At 39.7% G+C, this 27,088-nt stretch overlaps 1 protein-coding gene across 1 annotated transcript in view; it reads left to right on the forward strand.

Moving 5' to 3' along the window:
- ITPR2 (inositol 1,4,5-trisphosphate receptor type 2) overlaps positions 1 to 27,088 on the forward strand; it is a 425,687-nt gene that overhangs the window by 229,346 nt on the left and 169,253 nt on the right. Inside the window, exons 35-37 of the mRNA XM_070410528.1 lie at positions 1,177 to 1,367; positions 2,625 to 2,767; positions 6,365 to 6,473. Of these exons, the coding sequence (XP_070266629.1) occupies positions 1,177 to 1,367; positions 2,625 to 2,767; positions 6,365 to 6,473 (443 nt within the window). The remainder of the gene's footprint in view (positions 1 to 1,176; positions 1,368 to 2,624; positions 2,768 to 6,364; positions 6,474 to 27,088) is intronic.

The raw sequence follows: 27,088 nt of genomic DNA on the forward strand, positions 1-27,088 counted from the left end.
CACCTGCGTTTGGCATTCTCTCCAGGCAGGTATCCCACTTTCTGGAGAGAACATTGCTACATTTCCTAACTTTATCCTCTGAATAGATCCCACTGCTGCCAGCTGCTCTGTTTATGTTAGTCAGAGGGAGGAGGGCCTTAAATTCCCAGCTATTCAGATGTTCTTACTGAGTGAGTTGCCCCGATGACAGCCCCAGATCCCTTGCCACTCTTCGTGTTGGTTGACTGTGCACCTAGGGAGGCCTGTTCTAACGTGAATCTCTTGTAAAACAGTTTCACCTCTTCCTTCTCTGAGGGACTAATCCCATCCTCACTCCGCAGAAATGCCTTCACGATTCTGTTTTCCTCCTGACAAGCATTCTCATTTTTTTAATGTTGTCGTATAAGTCTGATAAAATATAAATTTCAGTTGATTTGGGGAAGAAGGACATATACTGTGTGCCATTTTCCAATGCGGGTTTTGTATATCTTCCATTAAAAACTTTTTTTCCTCTAGGGTATTTTATCACTTAAAATTTTGTGTGTATGTACATGCGTGTGCACAGACACATACACACTAATTAATGAATGGGCCCGTAGGATTTTCTTATGTTTTCTTATTTTCCTTGGTACCTGGGAAAGTACAAATGTGCATGTTTGTCATGCAGGGTTTTTCTATAGTGATGCTGTAGAAAGTATGTTTCGAACATTAAGCATTAAGAAATCAAGTAAGTTCTTGAATATTTAATGAGCCCACTTTAATAACTGGCCTTAAAAATTGAAATACTTTTATGTTAAAAGCTTTTGAAGTTATATAAAATAATTTAATGGCAGAGTTTAAAGATTTGATGCTTTTTCTTTTTAATTAACATATAACATTGTATTAAGGTGTACAACGTAATGATTTGTTATAAGTATATTGAAAAATAATTACCATTATTAATTTAGTTGACATCTGTCACCTCACATAGTTACAGATGTTTTTTGATGAATACTTTTAAGATCTACTCTTTAGCTACTTGCAAATGTATAGTACAATATTGTTAAGTATAGTCACCTTCTGTCCATTACATCTCAGATCTCACATATCTTATGATTTTATTTTCTATTTGTTCTCTGTTTATATGATTATTTTGATAATGTGTAAAAAGCTTTGGTCAAATTAAGAGGGAAATATTTAAAAATCTTTCTTTTTTAGCAAAGAATCGTGGAATTGCTATTCCAGTGGATTTGGATAGTCAAGTTAATACTCTTTTCATGAAGAACCATTCAAATATGGTGCAGAGAGCAGCCATGGGTTGGAGACTGTCGGCTCGCTCTGGACCCCGCTTTAAGGAGGCTCTTGGAGGACCTGCTTGGGATTATAGAAATATTATTGAAAAGTTACAGGTACAATGCGAGCATGAAAAGGCATAATTTTCTAAATTACATTATTAACATATGTAGTTACACAAGTTAAATATGGTTGAAAATATCAAATTCTAGTTGGGGACCAGGCTTTACTTTATAACTTCCTACCAGTCATATTGGATTAGAGCCTACATATATGAATTCATTTTTCCTTAATTACCTCTGTAAAGGCTCTCTCTCCAATTACAGTCACATTATGAAGTACTGGGGGTTAGGATGTGGACCTCAATGTAGGAGTTTTGAGGGAGACACAATTCAAACCATAACAGACATCTTCCTACCCACATAACTGTAGAGAATTTCATTGGAGCAAATGAGGGTATTGTGTTGAAGAAATGGTCAAGACATGAACTGGAATAAATATTATGAGAGGTTACAGGTAGATTAATTGGTGGAGGTTCAGAGTTTTAATAGATAAGCATTATATGTGATTAAAAAGGCAAGTTAGTTTCAGTATGAGAAACTTGAAGGCTATTCAAATCATTAAAGGTCATTAAAATTTTTTTGGGGGAAAATGTCATTATACATGATTAAGCAGTTATTGGTTTGCAGGATAGGATTAACAGGAAGAGACTAGAAGAAGGCAGATTAGTTAAGAATTACTTAAGATCTCAGCCAGATCGTGGTATGAATGCAATGGAGAAATAGGTGTTGCATACAACAATGAAGGCCGGGTCAACAGATTGGTGGCTACTGGATGGAAATAGAGGGCGTGAGAGGCATTTAAGAGGTGCTGATGATTGGAGACTAGGTGATATTATTAAGACTCTTTATTGTAAGAGGAAAGGGATTATATTCTATACATTTTTTCAAACAATATAGCAAGGAATTTCCCCATTGGAAGAAATGGTTAGTTCTAGATGACCAATGACACATAGAAAACATTTTTTTTGGCTCTTGCACAGGCATGCTCCAATTTATTCCAATTTGATGAATACCTGCCATGTGTCCATTACAACCCAAGACACTTAAAGGCCTGTACCAATGGTTTTATTGGCTTTTCATCTTGTGTGTATATCCTTAGAAATCATATAAGCTACCCACCTCTCCCTTACCTTAAAAACGACAACAGAGACACAGGCAGCACTGATACAGAAAACCAGACTGTATTGGAAGAACAGATATTGGGAAAACGGGGTATATCTGTGAAATTCCCACATCTCATTCCTGGTAAGTGTTCCTCAGCTTGTCATGACTTAGGTCTTCACACAGGTTCTCTTGTGCTTTCTTCCTTAGGATGTAGTGGCCTCCTTGGAGCAGCAGTTCAGCCCAATGATGCAGGCTGAGTTCTCAGTGTTGGTTGATGTGTTGTACAGTCCAGAGCTACTGTTCCCTGAGGGGAGTGATGCAAGGATCCGATGCGGTGCTTTCATGTCCAAGTAAGTGGGTGCGATCTGCAACCCTGCTAGTGTCATCAAACTGAGATGGCCTGTAACGTTTCTGCGTTTTACTCTGCTGGCACATAAGGACAGTCCATAGAGTATGTCAGAGGTCCAAAATCCATGTTAAGATATACTTCCAAAATAATTTGATGTCATTGAAATTTTATGCTGGTGAAAGTCACATTTTACTGAAAGTTACTGCAAGTGGAATGTGTCATGGTTGGCACACAATATCACATCAAATAATATTTTGGTTCTGATTCCTTTCTATACCTATAGGGTGTGACCCTAAAAAAGATTCCTATCTAAAGTCACCAATTTTTACTCACATAGAAAGCAAATGGAGCTAACATTTATTGAGATCTCACTATGTGCATGATGGTCCCCTGTGGGTTTACCTGTTTTATCTGATTTGCATAAACACTCAGAGATTGAGACATCAGCCTCATTTTAGAGATGAGGAAGCTGAGGGTCGAGTAGGCATCAGGTAGAGAGCTATTATGTCTCAGACTCAGGACTCTGCCATGTTGCCCTGATGATCCTCCTCTGCAGATCTTTCATTTACCTATTTTTCACAGCTTTTTTTGTGGCATTGTCAGATCCGTTATAGCTAATATATTTATCCTAGAATATTTTCATTTGAATGGTAAGTGAAAATTTCCAAGGAAGATCTGCAAGTATAAGCAGTTGTGAGGAAAAGTAGAATAAGCCTCAGAAAGAAGAGAAATGTCTTAACGTGGAGGGCACTTCATTGAGTGATCTGCAAGTAAATCTCATGTAGACTCAGGCAGAGCTACTTGGTCTTCTTGGGAGAGTATCTGGATGGAGAGTTGGTTGAGGCTGCCAGTCCCCTTGACCATCATCTATCACAGCCAACTCCTGTGTGGGCGAGGATATGAGGATATTGCTGGATATGAGGATATTACATCCCTGGGCCTTATTTTATAACTAGAGGTTTGTACCTCTCAATTCCTTTTACCTTTTGCACCTTTCCCCCTTCTGCCCTCCCATCTGGCAGCCATCAGTTTGTTCTTTGTATCTATGAGTCTTGTTTTGTTTTGTTTGTTCACTTTTCTGTTTCTTTTTAGATTCCAATTATAAGTGAAATCATATGGTATTTGTCTTTTTCTGTCTGACTCATTTCACTTAGCATAATATCCTTTAGATCCATCCATGTTGTTGCAAATGGCAATATTTCATTCTTTTTTATGACTGAGTAATATTATACTCACACAGTGGAATATATCTTCCACATCTTTATCCATTCATCTGTCAGTGCATATCTTGGCTATTGTATTTAATACTGCAATGAACATATAGGGGTACATATATGTATTTTTTCAAATTAGTGTTTCCATTTTCTTCCAATAAATGCCCAGAAGTGGAATTGCTAGGTCATAAGGTAGTTCTACTTTTAATTTTTTGAGGGCTCTACTTACTGTTTTTCATAGTGGCTGCACCAATTTTTAATTCCACCAACATTGTATGAGGGTTCCCTTTTCTTCACATCCTCAACACTTGTAATTGTCTTTTTGGAAATAGCTATTTTGATAGATGTAAGGTGGTATCTCATAGTTGTTTTGATTTGCATTTTTGTAATGATTACAGGTGTTGAATATATTTTCATGTGTCTTTTTGCCATCCGGTTGTCTTATTTGGAGAAAGGTTGACTTCCCATATTTTAAACAGATTGTGTGTTTTTTATATTGTATGAATGCTATAAATTTTGGATATTAACCCCTTGTCAGATATATTGTTTGAAAATATCTTCTCCCATTCAGTAGGTTGCCCTTCCGTTTTGTTGATGGTTTCCTTTGCTGCGAAGACCTGGCTACTTCATTTCCTTATCGCCTCTTGTATCCTACCCCATCACATGCCCTATTCATCTCTTGCTTTGTGCTCATTCTTCCATGTCATCTTTCCCACTGCCATTGATGGACTTTTTTTTCACATGTAGGCAGGGTTATTCAGGTCCTTTAAAACAATGGTAACCTATTTTCTATAGAGTAAATTCCAGACTCTTTAGCATGATATTCCCAGTTTCTTCTTTCCAGACCGTATCTTTTACACTCTCCTCTTCCATGACTTCAAGTGTCAGCGGCCAGTGAGAGAACTATCATTTCCTGGACGTGAGGGTCAGCTTTCTGGCTCCACCCTTTGTTCCTACTGTTCCCTTTGCAGGGATGCCTTCTACCGCTCCACTCTTCCCTGCCAGGTGAAATCTTCATAGTTAGATGTCATCTTGTCACTGAAACCCTCTTTGTCAACCCTGGGCAACTCCCCCAACAGAATGTGACAGCTTCTTTGTCTAGTTTATGACATTGCCAATACAGCTGCTATAGCCCTTGTCATGTCATGTAAGAGGTGGCTGTGTGCAGCTGAGTTTTATTGGGACTCTTCACAGTACCTCTGAGACTCAAGAGATCAGTGAGCAGAGTCATGTCACCACAGAGTGGGGCTTCAGAGTCTTGGCTCTGAAGTCAGAGGGACCTGGGACTATTTCCAGATGCCACCCCTTAATAATTATGTAACTAGAGGCAAGTTGCTTTATCTCTCTAGACCTCAGTTTTCTCATTAGTAAAATTAGACTGGCAATGTAACCTGTAGCATTGGCTTGTTATAAGGATGAATTAAGAGAGTCCATGAGAAGTCCTTGTCCATCACGCTGACACCTGATAAGCCACTTACTAGCCATTATCTAGTGAAATGTCGCTTGTCCCATAGCACTCCTGTTATGTCACTGGAATCATCAGATCATTCCCTTATAGCCTACATCATTTTGTTTTTCCAGGAAGACATGTCTCACAGGGTCATCTTACAAATCAGCTTAATGAAGAACCATTTATGCTAAGCTAGAAATTCTGATAATGAACGTTTTATTTGATTTTGAGTTCTTGGGGTTGCTATGTAACTGTGATCCTCAAACTTTTCTCTTGACAGAACACCAGTGCAAAAGTTACCATTATAATATTAATCAGAATTTTTGTTCAAATTATAGTAAATGGATAGATGTCTTAATGTTACCCCTTTTGTTGCTTTTGTTTTTGTTTTGCTTCTAATCACAAAAACTGCTTGTTTTTACCAAGCTCTAGTGGTGAAAAAATAGCATATTATTATTAATGGAAACTAGAAAGCAGCCCATGCTAAGGTTGTAATGTTGTATACTGCTAGCACTGAACAATCAATGTAATACAGTATATAGAAAATAATGTAGTATAACATTACACAAAAATGTAATATACTGCAAACATTCATATTTCTCCCAGTAAAGTTGTTTCAGTTCATATGGGATTAAAGATAAGTAGTGTTTCATTGTTTTTCAAAGAGTATTGTATCCCATAAACAATATGCTATCTGAATAAATTTAGAAGCACTGAGATATACTGCCTGTAACACAACGGAAGCTTTATAATGCAGAGTCTATAGCTTAAGTGTTTAAGTGTAATTTTTTAAAAAATTTGAAAACAGGCGTCTATATTGTTTACTTCATATTCTTAAATAATAGTGTGATTTATTTCCCTCTAGCATGTGATGATAATATGTAGCTTGAAGAGAAATCGCTCTCCTATTTAAGGCTTAATGTTTTGCTTTCAGGTTGATTAATCATACGAAGAAACTAATGGAGAAAGAAGAAAAACTGTGCATTAAAATTCTTCAGACTTTACGAGAAATGCTAGAGAAGAAAGACATCTTTGTGGAAGAGGTATTTCTAAAAAATTTTTAGTATTTGAAAATAAAGTAGAATTTCTAGAATACTGTCACCAATGAATTACAAAAAGTTATTATGTAATTACTTGCATTACATATTAATGGCCTGTATACTTAGATGAATTAGATAATTTGAGTTTTTATGGTATTCATCTCCTGTCTGCTTTCACTTGAGAAATATTTAAGATTACAGTGGCCCAGGTATTTGGCTTACTTGTTTTTATGATGTTTTATCTTGAATATGTATATTTTTTTCATATAGCGTCAATGGACCAAAAGATGTTTTTTAACAATGAGCAACTGAGGTGCATTATTAAGAGTTTGTATAAAGTTCTGCTTTGCACTGAAATATTCTATGTATTTTGGCACATGTTGATTTTTATTATAAATATATGTTCATGTCATTTTCTATAATATTTTACCAATTATTATGAAGTAATACTTTTAAAAAATAAATGGGATAGTAAGTTTCTATTTTAGCTATATTAATTTAAGTATTGCACAAATGATTTTCAGAAAATACCAACTTATCTATAGTAATGAAAGCATAATATGCTAATTAGACCAGATGTCTTTCCGGACAACCTTCCAGATAAAGCCAGGCCTGTGAGGGAAGCCCGGGTCCCGGGTGCCAGAGGGAAGCCAGTGCCAGCAGCTGGGGGAAAGAAGGCCTACTCTTGCATGAATTTCATGCATCGGGCCTCTAGTAGGTAATAATTGCCAGTCTTATTAAAAATGACAGCTCAGGTGCTCATTAAGAGATAGCTAGGAGCATGTTTAATATCCAAGGTTATAGACTTACGTATAAAATATAAATCTAGTGTAGTTTTTTTAGATAGCTACCTTTTACTTTTATGTTTGGTTTCAAACAAAATTTTTATTATACTCTTAATAGCTTTTTGATTAGTTCCTGTAAATACTAATCATCTGATATGTTTAAAATCGGAAGAATTTCATTTGATTTATTTGTGTATATGCTATCGAATTCCAAAAAGATTGTAGTTATAGGTTTCTCTTTTAAAAAAATGTCTCATAGAAAAGAAATCCAATGGAATCTTGAATATTAATAGTAGCTGCATAGTTTCAAAATACTCTATTTGAATCACATGTTTGACTCAGTAATCAAAAGGACTTTTGCTTTACAGTAGTTCTCTTCATCATTTAAACTGTGTTTGGAAAGCAAATTATCAAAAGAAAGACCGAGCAGTTTTAGCAAATGTTTCTGTGACATAGGATTCAGGAAAAAATGTATAAGTTTGCGTATGTGGTATGCTTTTAAAAAATGGCAGAGTTCTTTAGGGCTTTTTGTTGTGGGTTTTTAAAAAAATTATTATTCCTTAAAATATTTCTGTAAATTGTTTATTTTTGACTGAAGTGCTAGATCCTAAAATAGAAAAATGGGGTCAATATAAATTTTTGACAGAAGCACGAGGTTTATAGTAACAGTTAACTTGTGCTTAACAGGAGATAATTATAAGCCTTCCAATTTTCTGTAACAGATTATTATTGAATTACTCTAAAGAAAAATAGGAAAGAAAACAAGTAAGACTTTGACTAGTCAAGAGTATTTTAGTATATTTCCTAACCACCCTAAATACTTTCTGCTGGTATCTGTTTTTCTTTCCCATTCCCACCGCTATCACTAGTTTAGGCTTTCATTATCTTTGTCTAGAAAACTCCAGTAGTCCATTCAGTTCTCTGACGTCCATTCATTGCCTCCTTGAAGGAAGGCAAGGCTGCTGTTCTCATAAGTCCAAGGGGTACCATTTGCATAAGATACAATGTAAATGTCACCACCAGGGAATAGCCCTCAGAGAAAGTTAAGATGAGAAAGGCTGGTTGGGGTTATTCACTCAGTCAGCTAACACATACATTGTGAGCGACTATTAATTCTTGGTTGTTGTGCCTGGGCACTGGGGATGAAGCCATGGATGACACAGCATGCTAAGGGCCACCACGTGGTACAATTCACATGCCAATGGACTCCTGTCATAGTCTGCTGAGATCATGAGAGCATTTCACAAACCTTCAGGGACTCTGCACTGTCCTTGGTGTTCCAGGCCCTCCGTTATGTCTGTCTCCTGTGCTTTCCGCCCCCACCCTTCCTCATCCATTAGCCACCAAGAATCTGGCTTTTCCTGCACTGATCCGTGCTACATCTGGAATCATGGAATACAGGATTGCCCAGACAAGCCTGTATCCTCCGAGTGTTATCTTTGTAGAGTAGCTAATGGGTAGTACTTATCAACTATTCCAGCCAGTGGTGATTACTTTCTCATTAGAAAGTCTCAAGAGACTTTGTGCCTCTCTTTAATGACTCTTCAGGCTGTTTCTGGGTGTTTATTCCAAGCTCCTTGTTTTATAAATGATGTCATTCAGACTCAGAGAAGTTAAGTGGTTTGCCCCAGGTCGCACAGTGAGTACCAGAACAGGATTTCACCAAAACTCCTTCCTCTATACCTAATCTTATTTATTAGAGCACAGCCAACTTTGACAAATGCATCACTCTTAAGGAAGATTAGCATATTTTGTCCAGCAGGTTTTTGTATCCAATTTTTAAGTCATAGAGAATACAAGATAGGATATAACAATCCAAATGGATAAAGGTTTAAAAAATGTCTAAGAAAATATTAAAGAATGTGGAAATGCAGTCATTTAACTAAGAAAAGAAGAACCTGAAAGGGACTTATAAGTATCATTTTTTAATTTCCATGTCTACTAAGGACAGAATAAGAAAAAATATATAGGTGAAAGAATTCTAGAGTTTAGATAACTTTAATTCTAAATGTTTTGGAAGGAGAAGCATTTCTACCAGTGGAAGTAGAAGACTTTTCTTTCCCCAGGAAGTTTTAAAGGAACATATATTAGATCTAGAATGATTCTAACATCTACTTTGGAATGAAGTCAGGACCAGTTGACCTCCATGTGTTGTCAGTTGGCCTTTCTTAAATAGTTGGTGCTCACTTGTCCGTGACAGTGGAGGGGAGCTGTTAAATGACTCACCAGTCTGGGTGCCATGGAACTGGGTAACAGATTCAGAAACTGGTCAAAGCCATTATTTTACAACCCATGTGTTCCCAGAAAAAACCCTGATTATCAGTAGTGGATAATTGGCTGTGTTTCAATGATTGTATTAGTTTCCTATTTACCAAAGTCTTCGTGGTTTAAAACCACACAGATTTAGTATTTATTGTTTCAGAGGTCAAAAACTTAAAATCAAGATTTTGGCGCCGATGCATTCGTTATGGAGGTTTTAGAGGAGAATTCATTTCTTTGCCTTTTCTAGCTTCTAGAAGCTGCCTGCATCCCTCGCCTTGGGACTCCACCTTCCATCTGCAAAGCTAGCAGAATATCATCTTCCAATCTTTCTCTCCCCCCTTTCTCTCTCTCTCTCTCTCTCTCTCTCTCTCTCTCTCTCTCTCTCTCTCACACACACACACACACACACACACACACACACTAATGTCACCTCCTCTGACTCTCTTGCATCCCTCTTCCAAGGACACTGTGATTACAATGGACCCACCTGGATAATCAAAGATAATCTCCCCATTTCAAGATTCTTAACTGAATCACCTGCGAAGTCCCTTTTGCCATGTAAGGTAACATAGTACAGGTTCTGGTGGTTATGGCATAGATATTTGGGGGAAGGCTGTTACCCAATCTATAATTGTGATCCCTTTACTGACAGTGAGAAATGATATGTGGAATATAGAGAGTTTAACTGCTGCTCACTAAAATGACTATGTAGGGCAGTTTAAGTGCAAATGAACATTTTAAAATGCTTTAAATTTACAGTACTTAGCTGTTTTCAAAGTATTTTAAGATATTTTGCTACCTTTCAACACCAGTTTCAGGAAGTACGTAGAGTAGGCAGTGTTATCTCCACATTTGTAATGTGGAAAGATACAGAGAAGTTATTTGCATTAAATCCCATAGGTTACCTAATGCCTGGTTGTCTAATACCTAATCAGCTAGATTTGTACTGTCTGTGTATTGGAGCATTCCCAACAGATCTCTCAGAATTAAAGCCAAACAAAAAACTCATACCAGGATTTTTCACATTAGCTATCTTAATATTACATTTAAGACTCCACCTATTTAAATTATGAATGTCATCTTAAAAGCAAATCTCTATTTTCATTTTTGTTTCTTTGGTCTCCAATACCAGAGTGTGTGTGTGTGTGTGTGTGTGTGTGTACGCACGCATGTGATTGTCCATGTGTATGTGTGTGTATGTAACAGCTAAAATTTTAAAAATAGAGCAATGAAGCATAAAAATAGAGTAAAGAAGCATAAAGTTGCTTCATGGTTGAACCAGATGCCCTTTAAAGCAATTTCCACCTTTAATAATCCAGTTTTCTGATTCTGTTGGCCAAGTCATCATTTACTACCATTTTATCTGATAGTCAATTATTTTACAAACATTTATAATTTATAATACCTTTCCTTACAGGTCCTAAATTACTTTTACCTTATATTTTTTCTTGTTTCATGTTTGTAAGTTTGTGCCAAAGGTTGAGAGAGAAGTGGGTGAGCAATATCTTTAAGATTCTAAACAGAGTAATAGAAGCAAAGGAAATGTAATTTTCTGTTATGTGTATCTCTATGTGAAGTCACCTAGTGACCATGTATGTACTCTATGTTATAGTATGCTATAATACTTTTTATTGAAGGACAAAACATGAAAATTGTACATAGAAAGTCTTTAAGAGGGAAAGTTACCCAAGTTTTAGAAAAAAATTCATGTATTCTTTATTTAGTCAATTCTGATCGAAAAGCAAAAAATTACAAAGAATGTAACTCATAACCTCGAGAACTCAGTATGCCTTCGGAATTGGCCATATTCAAAAGGCTTTGTTTTAGATAACAACAGCAGGTATATTTATTTGCACTTAAAACATGTATATTGGGAAATCTGAGGAGGAAAGAGAAAAGAAGGACCCTTTTAAAATGGCTTTAGGGCAGTATGATTCTTAATGTTTCCAAACCTTAAAGCCATTTTATTCTACTCTTATTTCCAAGACCTCTCTACCACAAAAGAGGAAACACCCGTTAGGATAAGTGTGCTTTTGAACAGAGTAGCTTAATGATAGCACCATACCTTTGTTTTGTGGATTTAAAGATATTTTAGGTCCAGATCTGAAAAAGGGTTTCCCAGTGGTGATAATGGAGATAAAAGGAACTGTGTGGATTGAATAGAGGTGGGCTGATGGGGGGAGCAGGGGTTGTCAGGAAATAAGAAGGGCTGTGTTCAGAGTAGTGATGGCGAACCTTTTGAGCTCGGCGTGTCAGCATTTTGAAAAACCCTAACTTAACTCTGGTGCTATGTCACATAGAGAAATTTTTTGATATTTGCAACCATAGTAAAACAAAGCCTTATATTTTTGATATTTATTTTATATATTTAAATGCCATTTAACAAAGAAAAATCAACCAAAAAAATGAGTTCGCGTGTCACCTCTGACATGCGTGTCATAGGTTCGCCATCACTGGTTCAGAGGATTGGTGTGGTTTGTAAGGATTTTGGAGGGGGTGTCAATTTTCTTCATTTTATACTCTTTAGTCTACATTTCATTAGGATTTATAAAATATTATAAACTATTTCTCTCACAAAAAGAGAAACATCTATAAATCATAAATAGTCAAGGTTTCTGTAACCACTGATCCTAAATATATAAAATTTGTAGCTCTGTACTTTAGAATAGGAAGAGATAATGAACACTGGACATATTCAGTGATAGCCTGTAGAACTGGAATTGTGAAGTACCTTTCCTTACATTGCGTGAAAGAAGTTGACCTATTTTGAATGCCAATCATAATTTTTCCATGGAATATATTCTTATTTACCCTTAAATTACACTGATACACATATAATGTACAAAATAATGAAGATGTTTAATCAAGTTCAATATCCTTCAAATTTTCAGGTTTAAACTGCCATGAATTCTTGGAATACTATTGCAGAGAGATCTAGAAAAAAAACTCTACAATAGCTATGGTGAAGTTTTAGCATTGGTTTTTATAAAGTAACTAGTAGCCCGGTGCACAGATTTGTGCACATTGAAAGGAAATTAATTAGAAGAAATATTTTAATATTGCTATTCACCCCCTCTCTGTAATAGAAGTGTCAAACAAATTCACGATCGACAATGACAGATGGAAACACATGTGTACAATTGGCACCAGCGAGAGCTTTATATATATAGATAAACTTGCCTAATTAGACCTACTTTCTGATTTAGCTAAACTTTGTCCAGCCCAGTGAAGCACCCAACTTCTCTTTCAGGCAATTGTCAGCAACACAGCAGTAAATATCAATACGAAGCAGATTATTATTATAGATCATACAGGGAGAACAAAGGGTGAAATATTTAACTATAGCAGTTTTTGACTATATTCTGCGCAGTGAGAAAACTGAAGTCATTTTCAAGTTCTACCATTTCTTCTTTTCAGTCGGGTCAAGTTTCTAAACTTTCTAAATCTCCGTTTTCCGGCTAATGAAAAGAAAATAGGATTCCACCAAGTCTCCTATTTACCTACTCCAGGACTTCTGTGAGGATCAAATGAGACGAAGCATGGGAAAATGCTTCACAGACATTTGGTTAAAGTGTAAAATGTTTGCTCCTGGCTATAAAGCAAGTCGTGTTCCTGGGCTGAAGAATCTCCAAGGAGGCTAGTTGCTATGGAGAGGAAGCCGGGCGTTACTATGTGATGTCATTACTCGGCACCCACAGCCACCATTTCTGGGCTGGGTTGTGGGCCACATTTTGTGCCCTGGGGTCTCGGCAGCATCGGCTCCAATTTGGTGGGCTCTCGCTCCAGGGTGGTGGTGGGGCCTGTGTCCCACTTGGGGGAAGCCGAGAATTGCTTTGTCGGTGCCAGGTCCACGGTGCCCTTTCTTTATAAATGGCCAGTGCACTTCAGGGCAGCTCCTGTGTTGAGTGTCTGCCCCCTGGTGGTCAGTGTGCATCATAGCGACCATTTGGACAGGTGGAAGGGACACTTAGCATATTAGCCTTTTATATATAGACTAGAGGCCCAGTCACAAATTCGTGCACGGGTGGGGCCCCTCAGCCTGGCCAGTGATCAAGGCCTATCAGGGGGGCCGGCCGGCCAGAGGGAGAGACCCTGGGTGGTCTGGCGGGGGGGGGGGGGGGCATGGGGGGAGGAGCCGCAGCAGGTTGGCTGTGGGAGCGAACTGACTGCCAGGGGGCAGCTCCTGCATTGAGTGTCTGTCCCGTGGTGGTCAGTGCCCATCATAGCCACTGGTCAACCAGTCATTCCGGACATTAGGCTTTTATATATATCATAACGGTCACTTAGGCTTTTATATATATACGGTGGGACCTTGACTTAAGAATGTCCCGACTAACGAGTTTTTTGAGATATGAGCCGTCTCTCGGCCGATTTTTTGCTTTGAGTTGCGAGCTAAAATTCGGGTTACGAGCCAGTTTCAGATACCCCACTGCTAGTTGGCGCAGCGAACGTCACAGTGAATGCCACAACATCAGCCCAGCATCACATGTCTCACTCGTTCACTTTTTGATTTGACATACGAGTAATTTGAGTTACGAGCTCTGTCACGGAATGAATTAAACTCGTAAGTCAAGGCCCCACTGTAGATAGTAGCTAGCATTTATCGGGAGCTTATTCTGTATCAGATACTGTCCCTGGTCCTTTTATGTATTAAATCTCCAATGGTATATTATAGTAAGTGTTATTATCTCCCTTTTACTGTGAGGAAACTGAGGTGTAGAGTTTAGGCCACACATCCAGTAAATGGGAGGGAGCTGGTATTCCAACCCAAACATTTTGTCTCCTGAGCATGCTAGAGCCAACTGGTATTATGACTTATAATCACAGCTCTTCTATTTTCTCATATATTCAACTAAATAAAATGAAAAGTTCTTTCAATTTTATTCTTTATAACATTTGCATGTGTGCTGGAAAGCATAAACCATTGACTCAGTGAGCTACTTAGCAAAAGCTTACAGATTTTCGACCAAGCTGATTGGGAACACTGTGATGCAGTAGTTGCAGGGGATGTTCGAGCTTTATTTTTACAGGCCTGCAGATCAATATCAGAGCTCCCAAACCCCATCCTGCGGTCAGGGTCTGCGTTGTTAGTGTCCTGGATGTTAGATATAAAAGTTCCAAACAGTACTTTCTAAGATGACCACTGTAGTCAGCCCCTTGTGGAAAGGTGGCATTCAACCCATAGCACAGCATCGGATCGAGGGCTGTGATCATTACAAATGCCCAGGTGGGGTAACTGGTATTTACACATCGAACAGTGATGCCAGACGGTGGCTTCTCCACGTAAAAGTTGGTATCTGGAATGCTGAGGAATACAGATCTTTATTCCTTAAAGAAATGATGCCTTGAGTTATTTTTAAGATATCTTCCATCTTTTTTTTTTTAACTCTAAAATTTACTGTTAGCTGAGTTAATAAGGACTTATTTTTTTCCTCAGCTGGAAAAACACACCATTGTAACTAATCTTTTATTTCTGATATTGATTAGCAGCAGAAAGAATAAATCAGAATTATACCAAGAAACTTAACTCCTGCATCAAATATGCAGACCTGTCAGTCCCAGCAGGAATTGTGTTGTTGTGAATCTGTAAATTGTATCAAGCTCCTCTTACTGGAACAGTATTGCTGAATCACTCCCCTTCCATGCACACACTCATTTCTCTCTCTACGAGGCAAATAAACAAACTTAAGTAGAATCGCTACACATAGTGTACTGTAGCTTAAGAATTTGATAACTGTTTCACAAAGGAAAAATTAATTTCAGTTTTAGCATCAGTTGCATTATGTAAAAATGCTTATTAAACATATTTTAGAAGTGAGTGCAATTTTTGATAATATTCTAATGCTTTACACTGGATACAGTAAGTGATGTTGCAGATATGCGGTATCATCCTAATCATTCCTATATTGTGATTGTGTGTGTGTGCTGTTTTAACTAGATATCTCAATGGTTGGAAGTATGGAACTATGTCGGTGTCTCCTTACAATAAGAGATCTATTTTAGAAACACAATTAGAATACTCTTCCACTTTAGAATTTTTATGTTATGTTTTCATCAGGGCAACAAGATTTTAATCGTTAAAGGTGGGTACAAAGGCAACAGTGGCTTTTAGAAATTCACTCTTCACTTGCGGGGCTGGCTTGGTCACTTAACCCTCCTAACAACACATTCAGGAAACTGCAGCACAGAAATGTTACAGAACTTGTCCAAGGTCACACAGCAAAAACTAAAAAAACTAAAAGTAAAAAATGATGGAAGCAGGATGAAAACTCAAGCTGTCTGGCTCCGACCCTATGTTTACAACCACTGCATGAGACTGTCTTTCATTATCTTATCTAATAAAAGAGAAACATGCAAATTGACCAAACCTCTGCTACACTCACAAGCCACGCCCACATGTCATGCCCACCAGCCAATCAGGAGCGAGTATGCAAATAAACCCAACCAAGATGGCGGCGGCCACGGAGCTGGATCGAATAGGTTTGGGTTGCCCCTGGCAATGGAGGAAGCCAAGCTTCCCACCTGCCCTGGCCGGCTGTGGGCTCCGCTCAAGGCTACAAAGTTTCAATTATGGAACATAAATAAATCCCAGATACCTGCTTCCAGCCCCTGTGTCCTCTGCTCAAGGAGGGTCTGGGAGCCTGGGTTGCCTGGGGCCATGGCCAGCCTGCAAACAGCCATCAGCCCCTCACCCAGGTTTGCCACGCCCCCCCCAGCGGGGACCATCACCCTATGGGGACGTGGCCGGCCTGCAAACCACCACAGGCCCCTCATCCAGGCCACCCCATGCCCCAAGGGAACCCCCACCCTGATCCAGGACACCCTTCAGGGCAAACCAGCCAGCCCCCACCCATGTACCAGGCCTCTATCTATACTAATGAAAGGGTAATATGCTAATTAGACTGGGAGACCTTCCAGGAGACCTTCTGGATGTTCTTCTGGACAAAGCCATGGTGGCGGGGCTGAGGTAGAGGGGTTAGAGGCCAAGAGGGGAGGGCAGTTGTGGGTGATCAGGCTGATGGGGGGCGGGGCCATTGGGGGTAAGCATACCAGCAGGGGGGCCATTTGGGGGCAAGCAGGCCATCAGTGGGGGTCAGTTGGAGGTGATCAGGACAGTGGGGGGGCAGTTTGGAGTGAGCAAGTCAGCAGGGGGGCAGTTGGGGGCGAGCAGGCCAGTGGGGAGTGAAGGTGGGGCGAGCAGGCCAGCGGGGGGGGGGGGGGCAGTTGGGGGCGAGCAGGCTGGCAGGCAGGGTGGTTAGGGGCAATCAGGCAGGCAGGCAGGCAGGTGAGCGGTTAGGAGCCAGCAGTCCCGGATTGCAAGAAGGATGTCCGACTGCCAGTTTAGGCCTGATCCCTGTAAACCAGCAGTAGGACATCCTTTGAGGGGTCCCAGATTGGAGAGGGTGCAGGCAGGGCTGAGGAACACCCCCTCTCCCGTGCATGAATTTCGTGCACTGGGCCACTAGTATTCTCATTTCAGTTTGCAAAGCTATAGGAATGTCACCCATGGCTGTCAGAGGAAAACAGTTTCTTGTTTAAAATAACATAAACCACCTGAAGATATTTCTTCTTGCGTTTAATGGTTTTGAACATCTATCATTTACTGATTTCTTTAGGATAGGCTTGGTTTCTGCACATTTCATCTGGTGCTTGACAACCTCAAGCATTTTTGTACAGATCTTAGTTACAACAAAACAACACAAACCACTGTGAATATTTGCAGATTGCTCGATGCAATTGTTGGGTTTATCTTTCCTTGGTTGTTCTTAGCCTTTGGCTGAGTTTTTAATGAAAACTCAGATTGTAGACTGTACTCCTTGTAGAGTGATGGAATAGGGAAAACAAATGGAATGTGATAATGTACACACATGGCAGCTTGGGATAATGCATCGGTGATACAAAATGATCTAAATGAGGGCATGTAGACAATTAAAATCAGATTGAATGCTTATAATTAATATCACATGGATGAAATAATGTCAAAGATACCAACTCAAAGACATGCAGTTATATGGTTTCCATCCCAGGTATGAGTTGATTTCATTTTCTCTCAAATTGCCAAAGTACAATTAGGGAAGTATTCCCAAAGGGTGAGTGGTAACCAGCAATGCTCTCACCCTTGGGCATAACTTTGAGGATACTTTCATTAGGCTTCTCACCATCGACCCCCACTTATTCCTCCAACAAATAGGCTACACCATTATGTAGAGTTGGCTCAGGGTCCCCATCCCCAGGGCAGAGTTAGACAAGACCTCTGGTTGCCAGACGACTGCCCACTCTCTAGGAAGAGAATGTTGATATCAGTCCCACCATGCCGTTACCACTCAGTGTACAATGTATTAACACTGAATTCTTCCTCTACTCCCAGCCCCACTGTCATCTCCATGATATTCTATGTCCTTGCCCTGACCCTGCCATTTCTCTCCTCCTCAGTCTCCAGACTTTTCTCTCCTGCTCCATCCCCCTCAGCAAACTTACCTCCTTCTCTGTGAGTTCCGTCCACCTTCTAGCTTTACATGAGGGCTCACTCCCCTGAGGCCACCCCGCTTTCTCAGCAGCTCTGTCTGTGGAGTCTCTTTTCTCTCAGCTACCATGTGAAGAGGCTGTGTGTCCTTGTTGCTTCTCTTGGTCACTTCTGGACTGATTCCTCTGCTCTTTTTAAAAATCCTCATCTCCTTGGAGGGTAATGAAGGCCTTCAGTCTATATCCCCCTGGCATCTGCCAACATCCAGGTCACTCTCACCCATCTAAGGCTTTGGGACCTGGTGCACATTCAGTGTCTGGGCCCCCAGACCTGCCATCCTCAGGTGTGATTTTCATCCACGTGGGCTATGCACCCAACACTCTGGCCTTTCGGGCCCTTGACCTCTGTGTGTGCACTGACCTTCTCTCCCCCACATCCATCACCCACTTTTTCAGTAACACCTAGGAAGTTTTCGTCGCCAGGGACTGCTTCTTCATGATAGCGAATTCAGCATCCTACTGGCTGACTTTTACTCTCTCCCACTCTGCTCGCTTGTTTAGCTACCCCAGTTAAGACTGTCCTTTGACCCAGTCAGGACCACTGATCTCTCTCATTTCCCAGTTGCTCAGCTTGCTCCCGTCCTCTGCTTATTTAACGGGAGATTTCATAGTCACAAACCCAACTGTTGAGCAGCTGTCGGAGGCAGGGCATAACAAACAATCCTGGCAAAACAGCATGGGAGAGGGGCAGGGCGGTTCCTTATGAGAGAATTGGAGTATTGTGGCCAAAAGATGGGGGAAAGGATGCCAGGCAGGCCAAAACAAACAATGACCGCTCCAATTTCTTCTGTAATTTCTGCTTCTGGACACATTGAGTTATTTAGATTATTTAAGTTATTTGGCTGATTTTCTTACTCATGTTCCATTTAACTCTGTGTGCCACTTCTTTCCAAATGAAACCAGAAATCTTGGCTCACAGTTCCCTTGACAGAAAAGCTGCTTCTTCACTGTGTACACAGGCACTCTGCGTTCTCCGGCATTGAAAGGACCGAGGGTAGCTTTTCTCAGGGCTGAGAAAACATATGGATGAGAGTCCGCTACTTCTCAGCCCGTAGCCTTTTGACAAGGCATCTGCTACAACATTTTTTATTCTTGGATCATGGACTGTTGTTTGCCAATTGTTTTCATAAATATTAATCTTTGAAATCTTGACTAAGAAGTTGTTCTTTTTGGATTCTTTTCTTCTTTGTATGCACCATCTTTAAATAATTGTCTCATAACACAAGATTTTTCTTTGGAAAAATTTCCACTTTAAGAGTGGGGGCTAAAATTTCTAATTTGAAAACTCGTGGGTTGTTTTGGATTTGAATCCTCTCTCCTTTTCCTTTACTTTATTAAATTGACTGCCATTGGAATAATGGTGCTGCATTCATTTTGCAAAAGGAAGCCTTGAAAGTACCTCAGGAAGACATTTCAGTTTAACTTTCCCATGCACTTGATCGATTTAGTCCCACGGTGGATAACTAGTTCCTTGTTGGTCTGAGAGTGTAAACTTCAGAACTGAAGCATGGTTTTGAACTGGACCCTATTCAGTATGTTCACTGATGGCATTTGATGTGTGTTTATTTTTCATCATCCCTTTGTATGAGAGGATAATTAATTGGTAAGTCTGCATCGGATGAGACAGCGAGCACCTCTTCCACTGAAGGGTGTTATTTAATGACTGTTGATAAAGTTTTATAGGTCAATGTGGCCTCTCCCATGCGCTCAGTGGCACATATAAAGCATTGTAAGTGCTGTAGGCATTGTTTGGGGTTAGCTCATGATTTAGTTTACTGCTCCCTCGAGGGAGCAGTAATTCGGCACATTTTAAATTGTTTTAATTATTGCTCAATCAGTAAAATAATTTTTAACATTAACAATGAAATGCACTTTGCATAGACACTTGATCCTAAGGCCTATTAGGAAAACGTCATCTGTGTGTGAAGCCAGCGATGGCAGATACAGCTCATTTCGAAGGAAGATTATGTAATCACCACTACAGGTCTTCTCTTCTCTAGTAAACTAGCTGTTCACAGTTAAATGTAATCTGTTTTAAAGATTGCAAGCTCTCATTATAAGATCTGGAAAGGTGTGCTCTATTCTGTGGATTTCATAAGAGGCTTGGGTTTTCCTTTTCACTTCTTCGAGCCAGAGTACTCTGTTATTAAAGGAGAGCTAATAAACTGGAAACTATGGTAATTCACCGATGAGTGATGAAATTATTATTTCTTCAGGTCTATCTAGAATCATGTAAAAATTATATTTAGAGCCGGAGAGATTCTTGTGTTTTGCTGTCTGAAGGCTGTGTCATGGCTTGGGAATGTATCTCACAGTTGAGATCAAGCACTACTTTCTCCGGGCCCCTGTTGGCAGGAGTCCGCTCAGCTCTGTGTCTGCCATTCTCTGAGAGTAAGATGAGATTCACATGTTTGCATACCATCTTATTCATTCCTGCCGGGGATACTTTCTGGAAAGAGCATATTGAATATTTCAGCGGTGCCTCTATTTTTAGGGAAGGAGGAGAATCTCACAAAAATCGGGAACTATTCCAGAATTGGGCCAGAAGCTGAGGAATAAATGAAGGGCCCACTCCAAGGAGGCCTCTGCCAGTGGCTAGTGATTCCAGGCGGTTAGGAGGATGGGCGTGTGGAGCAATGTTCTCCTGGTTCAGGGATTGTGCACCTGAGGGAGATTACGGGGAGAAAGCTTGGCCTCCCCTTTACGGTGTTAGCGGATGACCAACCATTATTCAGAACCTGTCATATGTTGTCGCATATGCTGTGGTAAGATACAAATGAATGAAATGCCACCTGTGTTCATTTTCTAGGTTTGCCATGACAAAATACCACAGGCTGGTAAACAACAGACTCTTACTTTTTCACAGTTCTGGAGGCTAGATATTCGAGATCAAGGTGCTGGCAGGGTTGGTTCCTTCTGAGGCCCGTAGGGGAAGGATCTGCTCCAGAACCCTCTCCTTGGCTTGTAGGTGCCCACCTTCTCTCTGTCATCACATGATCTTTCCTCTGTTCCTGTGTCTGTGTCCAAATTCCCCCTCCTTATAAGGACACAGGGCATATTGGATGAGAGCCCACCGTAATGACCTTGTTTTAATTCAATCACCCATTTAAAGACAATCTCTAAATATGGTTCTATTATGAGGTGATAGGGGATTAGGAATTCAACATAGGAATTTTTGGGTGATGTGATTCAGCCTGTGTATGACCATCTCCCTCTTTAAACCTATGCATAGATAGGACAGGTCCAGATGGTTTCTGGGTAAGCTTTCCTGGGCTCATTTTGTTAAGGGCAGCCAGCATGCACTGTGCAGGTTGCTGGCATCTACAAACAGATCTAGAAAGTTCCTTCTAAACAGTATTATTTAAATTAGTCTAAGCCAGTGGTTCTCAACCTTCTGGCCCTTTAAATACAGTTCCTCATGTTGTGACCCAACCATAAAATTATTTTCGTTGCTACTTCATAACTGTAATGTTGCTACTGTTATGAATCATAATGTAAATATCTTATATGCAGGATGGTCTTAGGCGACCCCTGTGAAAGGGTCGTTCAACTGCCAAAGGGGTCGTAACCCACAGGTTGAGAACTGCTGGAAGCCAACAAATAAACATCAAAAAGGGGTTTTGCTTTCTTCTTCTTTCATGTCGTAGATTAATGTTGAAAGAAAACAGTTGATTGGCACACAAACCCTAGTGACACTGACAAGCACGTGGAGAGATGTTTGAGCATAAACCTGAGGCATTATATAGATCTGACTGGTTCTGTAAGCCCAGAATGAGGATTTTGAAAATGTGATAGAATTTTAATGTTTGTGATATTCTTTGGCCGTGGACTGACTCTCCAAAGCATGGTGCAATTTTTTTCTGGAGCACTTTTGACAATGTTTCAGCACAATCACGAAGAATTAGACGTTTCAGGTGTGGCCTATGGAGTTTCTGTATTCGCTAAAAATTAAATAGATGGAATATCATTTTAGCAATTTATCATTCTTGTCCTCTCGTAGCAAAATATGCACTTAAATCCTTCATTGAAAAATGTACCTTTTTGGGGAAGTGTTTTCATTACTATTTACAAGTTATTTGTAAACCTCTCAATTTTATGTTTATTTTGGAAAGTGGCCAGTTATTTTTTATTTCCACAAAGAAATGAAGTTAATTTTACAAAAACATGACACAAACAGGAGCATTACTTTTAGCCTGTGATACAGCCTAGCCCTGGTATTCCTTGAACCTGAATGTGGGAGCTAACATTGAAGTGGTATTTTCATTATTTTAAGAAAGAAACTGAGTCATGTCATAGTGTTACTTTTGAAAATATCCTGATTTATAGAAGATTTTACTGATAATTGAAGGCAGCATTATTTTCTTTTCTTAGGTAAAGTTTTTCTACTTCTTGCATATTTTAAACCAGTTGTCTCATACCAACAAAAGTAGGAAAACCAGAAAAATAGACTGCAAGATACATTCACAGAGTAATTCCTTCTGTCCTCAACTCATGGCTATTTGCATAGTGAAGTTGAGATAATTGATCATTTAAATTTTGATTCTGGTATAATTTCTCCCATGAGATTCTAAATGATTGGTTACTTCACTAAGTGCATAGAAAAAGGGAATTTTCTTGGATCATTCAGATACACATTTATAGATAAATGTAAACACAGTAAACATAAGGCATAGAATGTGGTAGTGGAGAATCAAAGGTGTATGTGAGAAGATACCACCTGTGAAAAAAAGAGAAAGGTACACTATTCTGGAAGTAGAGAGGTGGTCTGAGTTATACAAGAATAACAATCATCAGATCATTATTACAGATGTATCACAAAGGTAAGAGGAGTGATAAAGTTGAGCAACACTTTAAAAACCAGTATTTATATTTGTCCTCTGCTGAATTTCTCTAAATTTAGCTTTTTACTCAAAATGAATACACAGCCAGTTTGGCTCTGTGGATAGAGCGTCGGTTGCAGGCTTGATCCCCAGTGTGGGGTGTGCAGGAGGCAGCCAATCAAGGATTCTCTCTCATCATTGATGTTTCTATCTCTCCCTCTACCCTACTGTCTGAAATCAACAAAAATATTTTTAAAAAAATGAATACACACAACTAGTGTGTGGTAAATGAGTGGTTAAAATTAGGTTACTGACATCAATGTGGAAATCTTTTCTCTGATATTATTCACTGCTGTTATTTTTCAGTACAGTGGGGCCTTGACTTATGAGTGTCCCAACTAACGAGTTTTTTGAGATACCAGCTGTCTCTCGGCCTATTTTTTGCATTGAGTTGATAGAGTAATTTGAGTTAACGAGCTCCTTAACGAGCTCGGTCTCGGAACGAATTAAACTCGTAAGTCAAGGCCCCACTGTACATTTATTGAAATGTCTTTCACTGTAGTGTGCCATGCTTGTTTGTACTTCAAATGTGCCTCAGATATTTCAACATGCAGAATACAATGAGGTGCATTAGGAAGGTCTATGAATATTTATGGTAATCCAAGGGAACTCGACACAGAAATTAACATGCTGGTTCCCAGTCAGTTATCTTTTATCTGACTCTGAAGGGTATTTAAGATAAAAACAATTTACTGTAATTGATGTATTTTACCAATTATACTAAGCACTCAGAGGCTAATTCCAAACCTAAAAACGTTAATAGTTCAACACTAACAGTGAGTTTCAATTAAATCATAAAAGGGTGTACTCTAAAGAGATTTATTTTTGGCTTTTGTGCTGAACATAATTTTTTTTATGATTTAATGTTTGTAAATTAGATAGAATGCATTAAGAGAACCCAAGTGACAAAATAAGATAGTTCTGCAAAAATAGTATTTCTTTTTAGCCTCTGAACTTATTGCTATAATCCCAGGTGTTTGAGAAAGCTACATGCATGAGGGTTTCTTCGTGGAACCATACTCATACCATTTAAGAACCCAACAGGGGATAATTTAAGGTGGAGACTGACCTCAGGGAGGACTATCTTAGGTGCACTTCTTGAAGATGGAAGTGGGAAGCAGGAGACACTGTGGGTGGAGATTATGGCTGCGCTGATTCTGATTTGTCATAGCCCCCATGGGAGGGTCCAAGAATAGCAGAATCCTTCTCCATTTATTCCTGAACAATCAATAAAAGAGAATGGGCGAATGAGCCTCAGAATATCATTAGTATCATCAGAAGATTATTAATATTGGCAGCACAGAAATGGAGTTTCCATGATATAAACATGGACATGAAAATGGCTCAAATAATTCCAAGTGTTCTGTGGTCTCTGGCTCTTTCTTTGAGGACGTCAGATCTACAACATTTCAGAACAAATGATTGGGAAGTTAGCTGGTGTTCTGACCTTAGATGAATAAGAAAACAAAAAATCACCTACAGATTCTTGACTATATACAACTTTATTAAACACTAGAGGCCCGGTGCATGGATATGTGTACTGGTGGGATCCCTCGGCCTGGTCTGTGGGGATCAGGCCGAAACCAGCTCTCCAACATCCCCTAAGGGCTCCCAGATTGTGAGAGGGCAGTTCTTGGGTGATGCACCCCGGGATTAGGCCCCCTCCTCTCTGGTTCTGGGTATGTCACCCGAGAACCACAGCTGCCAAGTCACTGCAGCTCAGCAGCTCCTGCATTGAGCATCTGCCCCCCTGGTGGTTAGTGTGCATCATAGCTACTGGTTGGAGTATCTGCCCCCTGGTGGTCATTGCGCGTTATAGCTACTGGTTGGACAGTCAAATGGTCTGACGGTTGCTTAGGCTTTTATATATATAGATGAGCTTAGTCAGCTGACTCTACATAGACCAAATATGGCAATTGAAGTAATCTTGGAGTGGTCTGGGACCTTGGGGCTCCTGCTGTAGCACCTATTAGCTGTGGGATTTCAGGCTCCTTGGTTCTCATCTGCTTCATCAAGTTAAATTAAAAGTTGAAGCTGAGCCATGGGATCTTTTGAGATCTCCTCTCTCATTCTCCTTCTGTTTTCTAGATTTAGATTTTTAATGTGACCACAAAATAAGTAAATTCCTGTCCAGAAATATCAGAGGGTAGACTTAAAGTGCTTCCCAAGCTTGTAAATTTATGGAATGACTATTATGTGCCAGGAGCTATACCAGTTGCTAATGATAGAAAACAAAATGGAATGAAAGGAAAAGGTTCATTCTTCTGTGGAGCTTGCATGTTGCTGGGAGCTGATGATAAACCAATAAATAAACAAATGTGTCAGGAAGGGAGAAATACTGCGATGGAAAAATGTAATATCTATTGCATGTTCCTATGTACTGGGAATCATTTTTGGAATGTTAAATGTACTTTATGTAGATATTTAATCCTCACAGTAACTGTACGAGGCAGGTGTAATTCCAATCTCCATTTTATAGGCGACAGAGCTGAAGTGTAGAGAAGTTAAGTCATTTGCCTCCATTTTCACAGACAGAACCAGCCAGTGATTCAGCTGGGATTAGAACCCGGCAGCCTGGTCCTTAGTATCTTTACTTTAAAAAAATATATATTTTATTGATTTTTTACAGAGAGGAAGGGAAAGGGATAGTTAGAAACATCGATGGGAGAGAAACATCGATCAGCTGCCTCCTGCACATCTCCTATTGGGTATGTGCCCGCAACCAAGGTGCATGCCCTTGACTGGAATCGAACCTGGGACCTTTCAGTCTGCAGGCTGACGCTCTATCCACTGAGCCAAACCAGTTAGGGCAGGATCTTTACTTTTTAATATTAAATTACTTTGTTGCTTCTCTCTGGGTAAAAGCAGGGCAAGAACAACAAAAACTGGGAGGGGTTTGGTTTCACGTAGCTTTTAAGGGAATACCTCTTTGCATGGATGGTATTTGATGGAGACCTGAGGTAGGTAAGGGGACTTGTCATGTAGCTTTCTCCAGGGCAGAGGAGGTAGCAAGTGCTAAAGATCTGAGTGAAGAGCTTGCTTCCAGTATTGGAGAAACAGCAAGGAAACCAGTGTGGCTAGACAAGAGTTAGTGTAGTGATAGATAGATAGATAGATAGATAGATAGATAGATAGATAGATAGATGATAGCACTAGGTCAGTGATGGCGAACCTTTTGAGCTCGGCGTGTCAGCATTTTGAAAAACCCTAACTTAACTCTGGTGCCGTGTCACATATAGAGATTTTTTGATATTTGCAACCATAGTAAAACAAAGACTTATATTTTTGATATTTATTTTATATATTTAAATGCCATTTAACAAAGAAAAATCAACCAAAAAAATGAGTTCGCGTGTCACCTCTGACACGTGTGTCATAGGTTCGCCATCACTGCACTAGGTCATGAGATCAGGAGGAGTGTGGGGGGCCGGGTGTGTAGGACATTATAACACCTTTTGTTTTTCCTAAGTTGGACAGGAAACCATTGGGATACTTTTGAGTGTAGGACCATAGGAGTAAGTGAAATATGGTTCATGATATACAGGGACTGCTGTTTGCTATATAGAGAATACACTTAAGTATGACAGTACAGTGAATTTTTAAGAGGTTGTAGTAGGGATCTAGGTGAGAAACAAAGGTGGCTTGGACCAGGTTGGTAGCAGGGGAGGTGGATTGTGCATATGTAATGAAATTTGAATGGACAGGCTTTGCTGGTTGATTGAACATGAGGTACAATAGAAAGAGAGAGAGGAAAAAAACCCCACAAAAAACAAAACTCCAAGGAATGTGGCCCCAGTAACTGGAAGAATGGATGTGCCGTTGACTGTGAAGGAGAAGACCACGGACAGTCTTCCCCATCTTACGTGTCTCCAGTGCTCAACGCAGCAAATACGTAGAGTATGGAACTAAACTAGTTAGGTGAGGAATTCTTCCTACTCCTGCCAGGTTTCCTCAAACACATACAGAGGCTTTGTTTGGCCATGAATTTTAGCCAAGAAACTGTGTCTGCTTTGCATGATATTTTGAGCATCCAAATGGCAGCAATATCAAAAGGGAAAATAAAATGCAGCTTTGATTTGGAGGGAGATTGAATTTCATGAGTGATGAACCTGAATTTAAGAAAGATATATTACATAAAGTTTCATTCTTCTGCAATGTGGAGAGTAAT

This window comes from Myotis yumanensis, unplaced genomic scaffold, assembly GCF_028538775.1.
Source record: "Myotis yumanensis isolate MYYU_CA2020_CCGP unplaced genomic scaffold, mMyoYum1.0.hap1 SCAF_3, whole genome shotgun sequence".
Taxonomy (NCBI): domain Eukaryota; kingdom Metazoa; phylum Chordata; class Mammalia; order Chiroptera; family Vespertilionidae; genus Myotis; species Myotis yumanensis.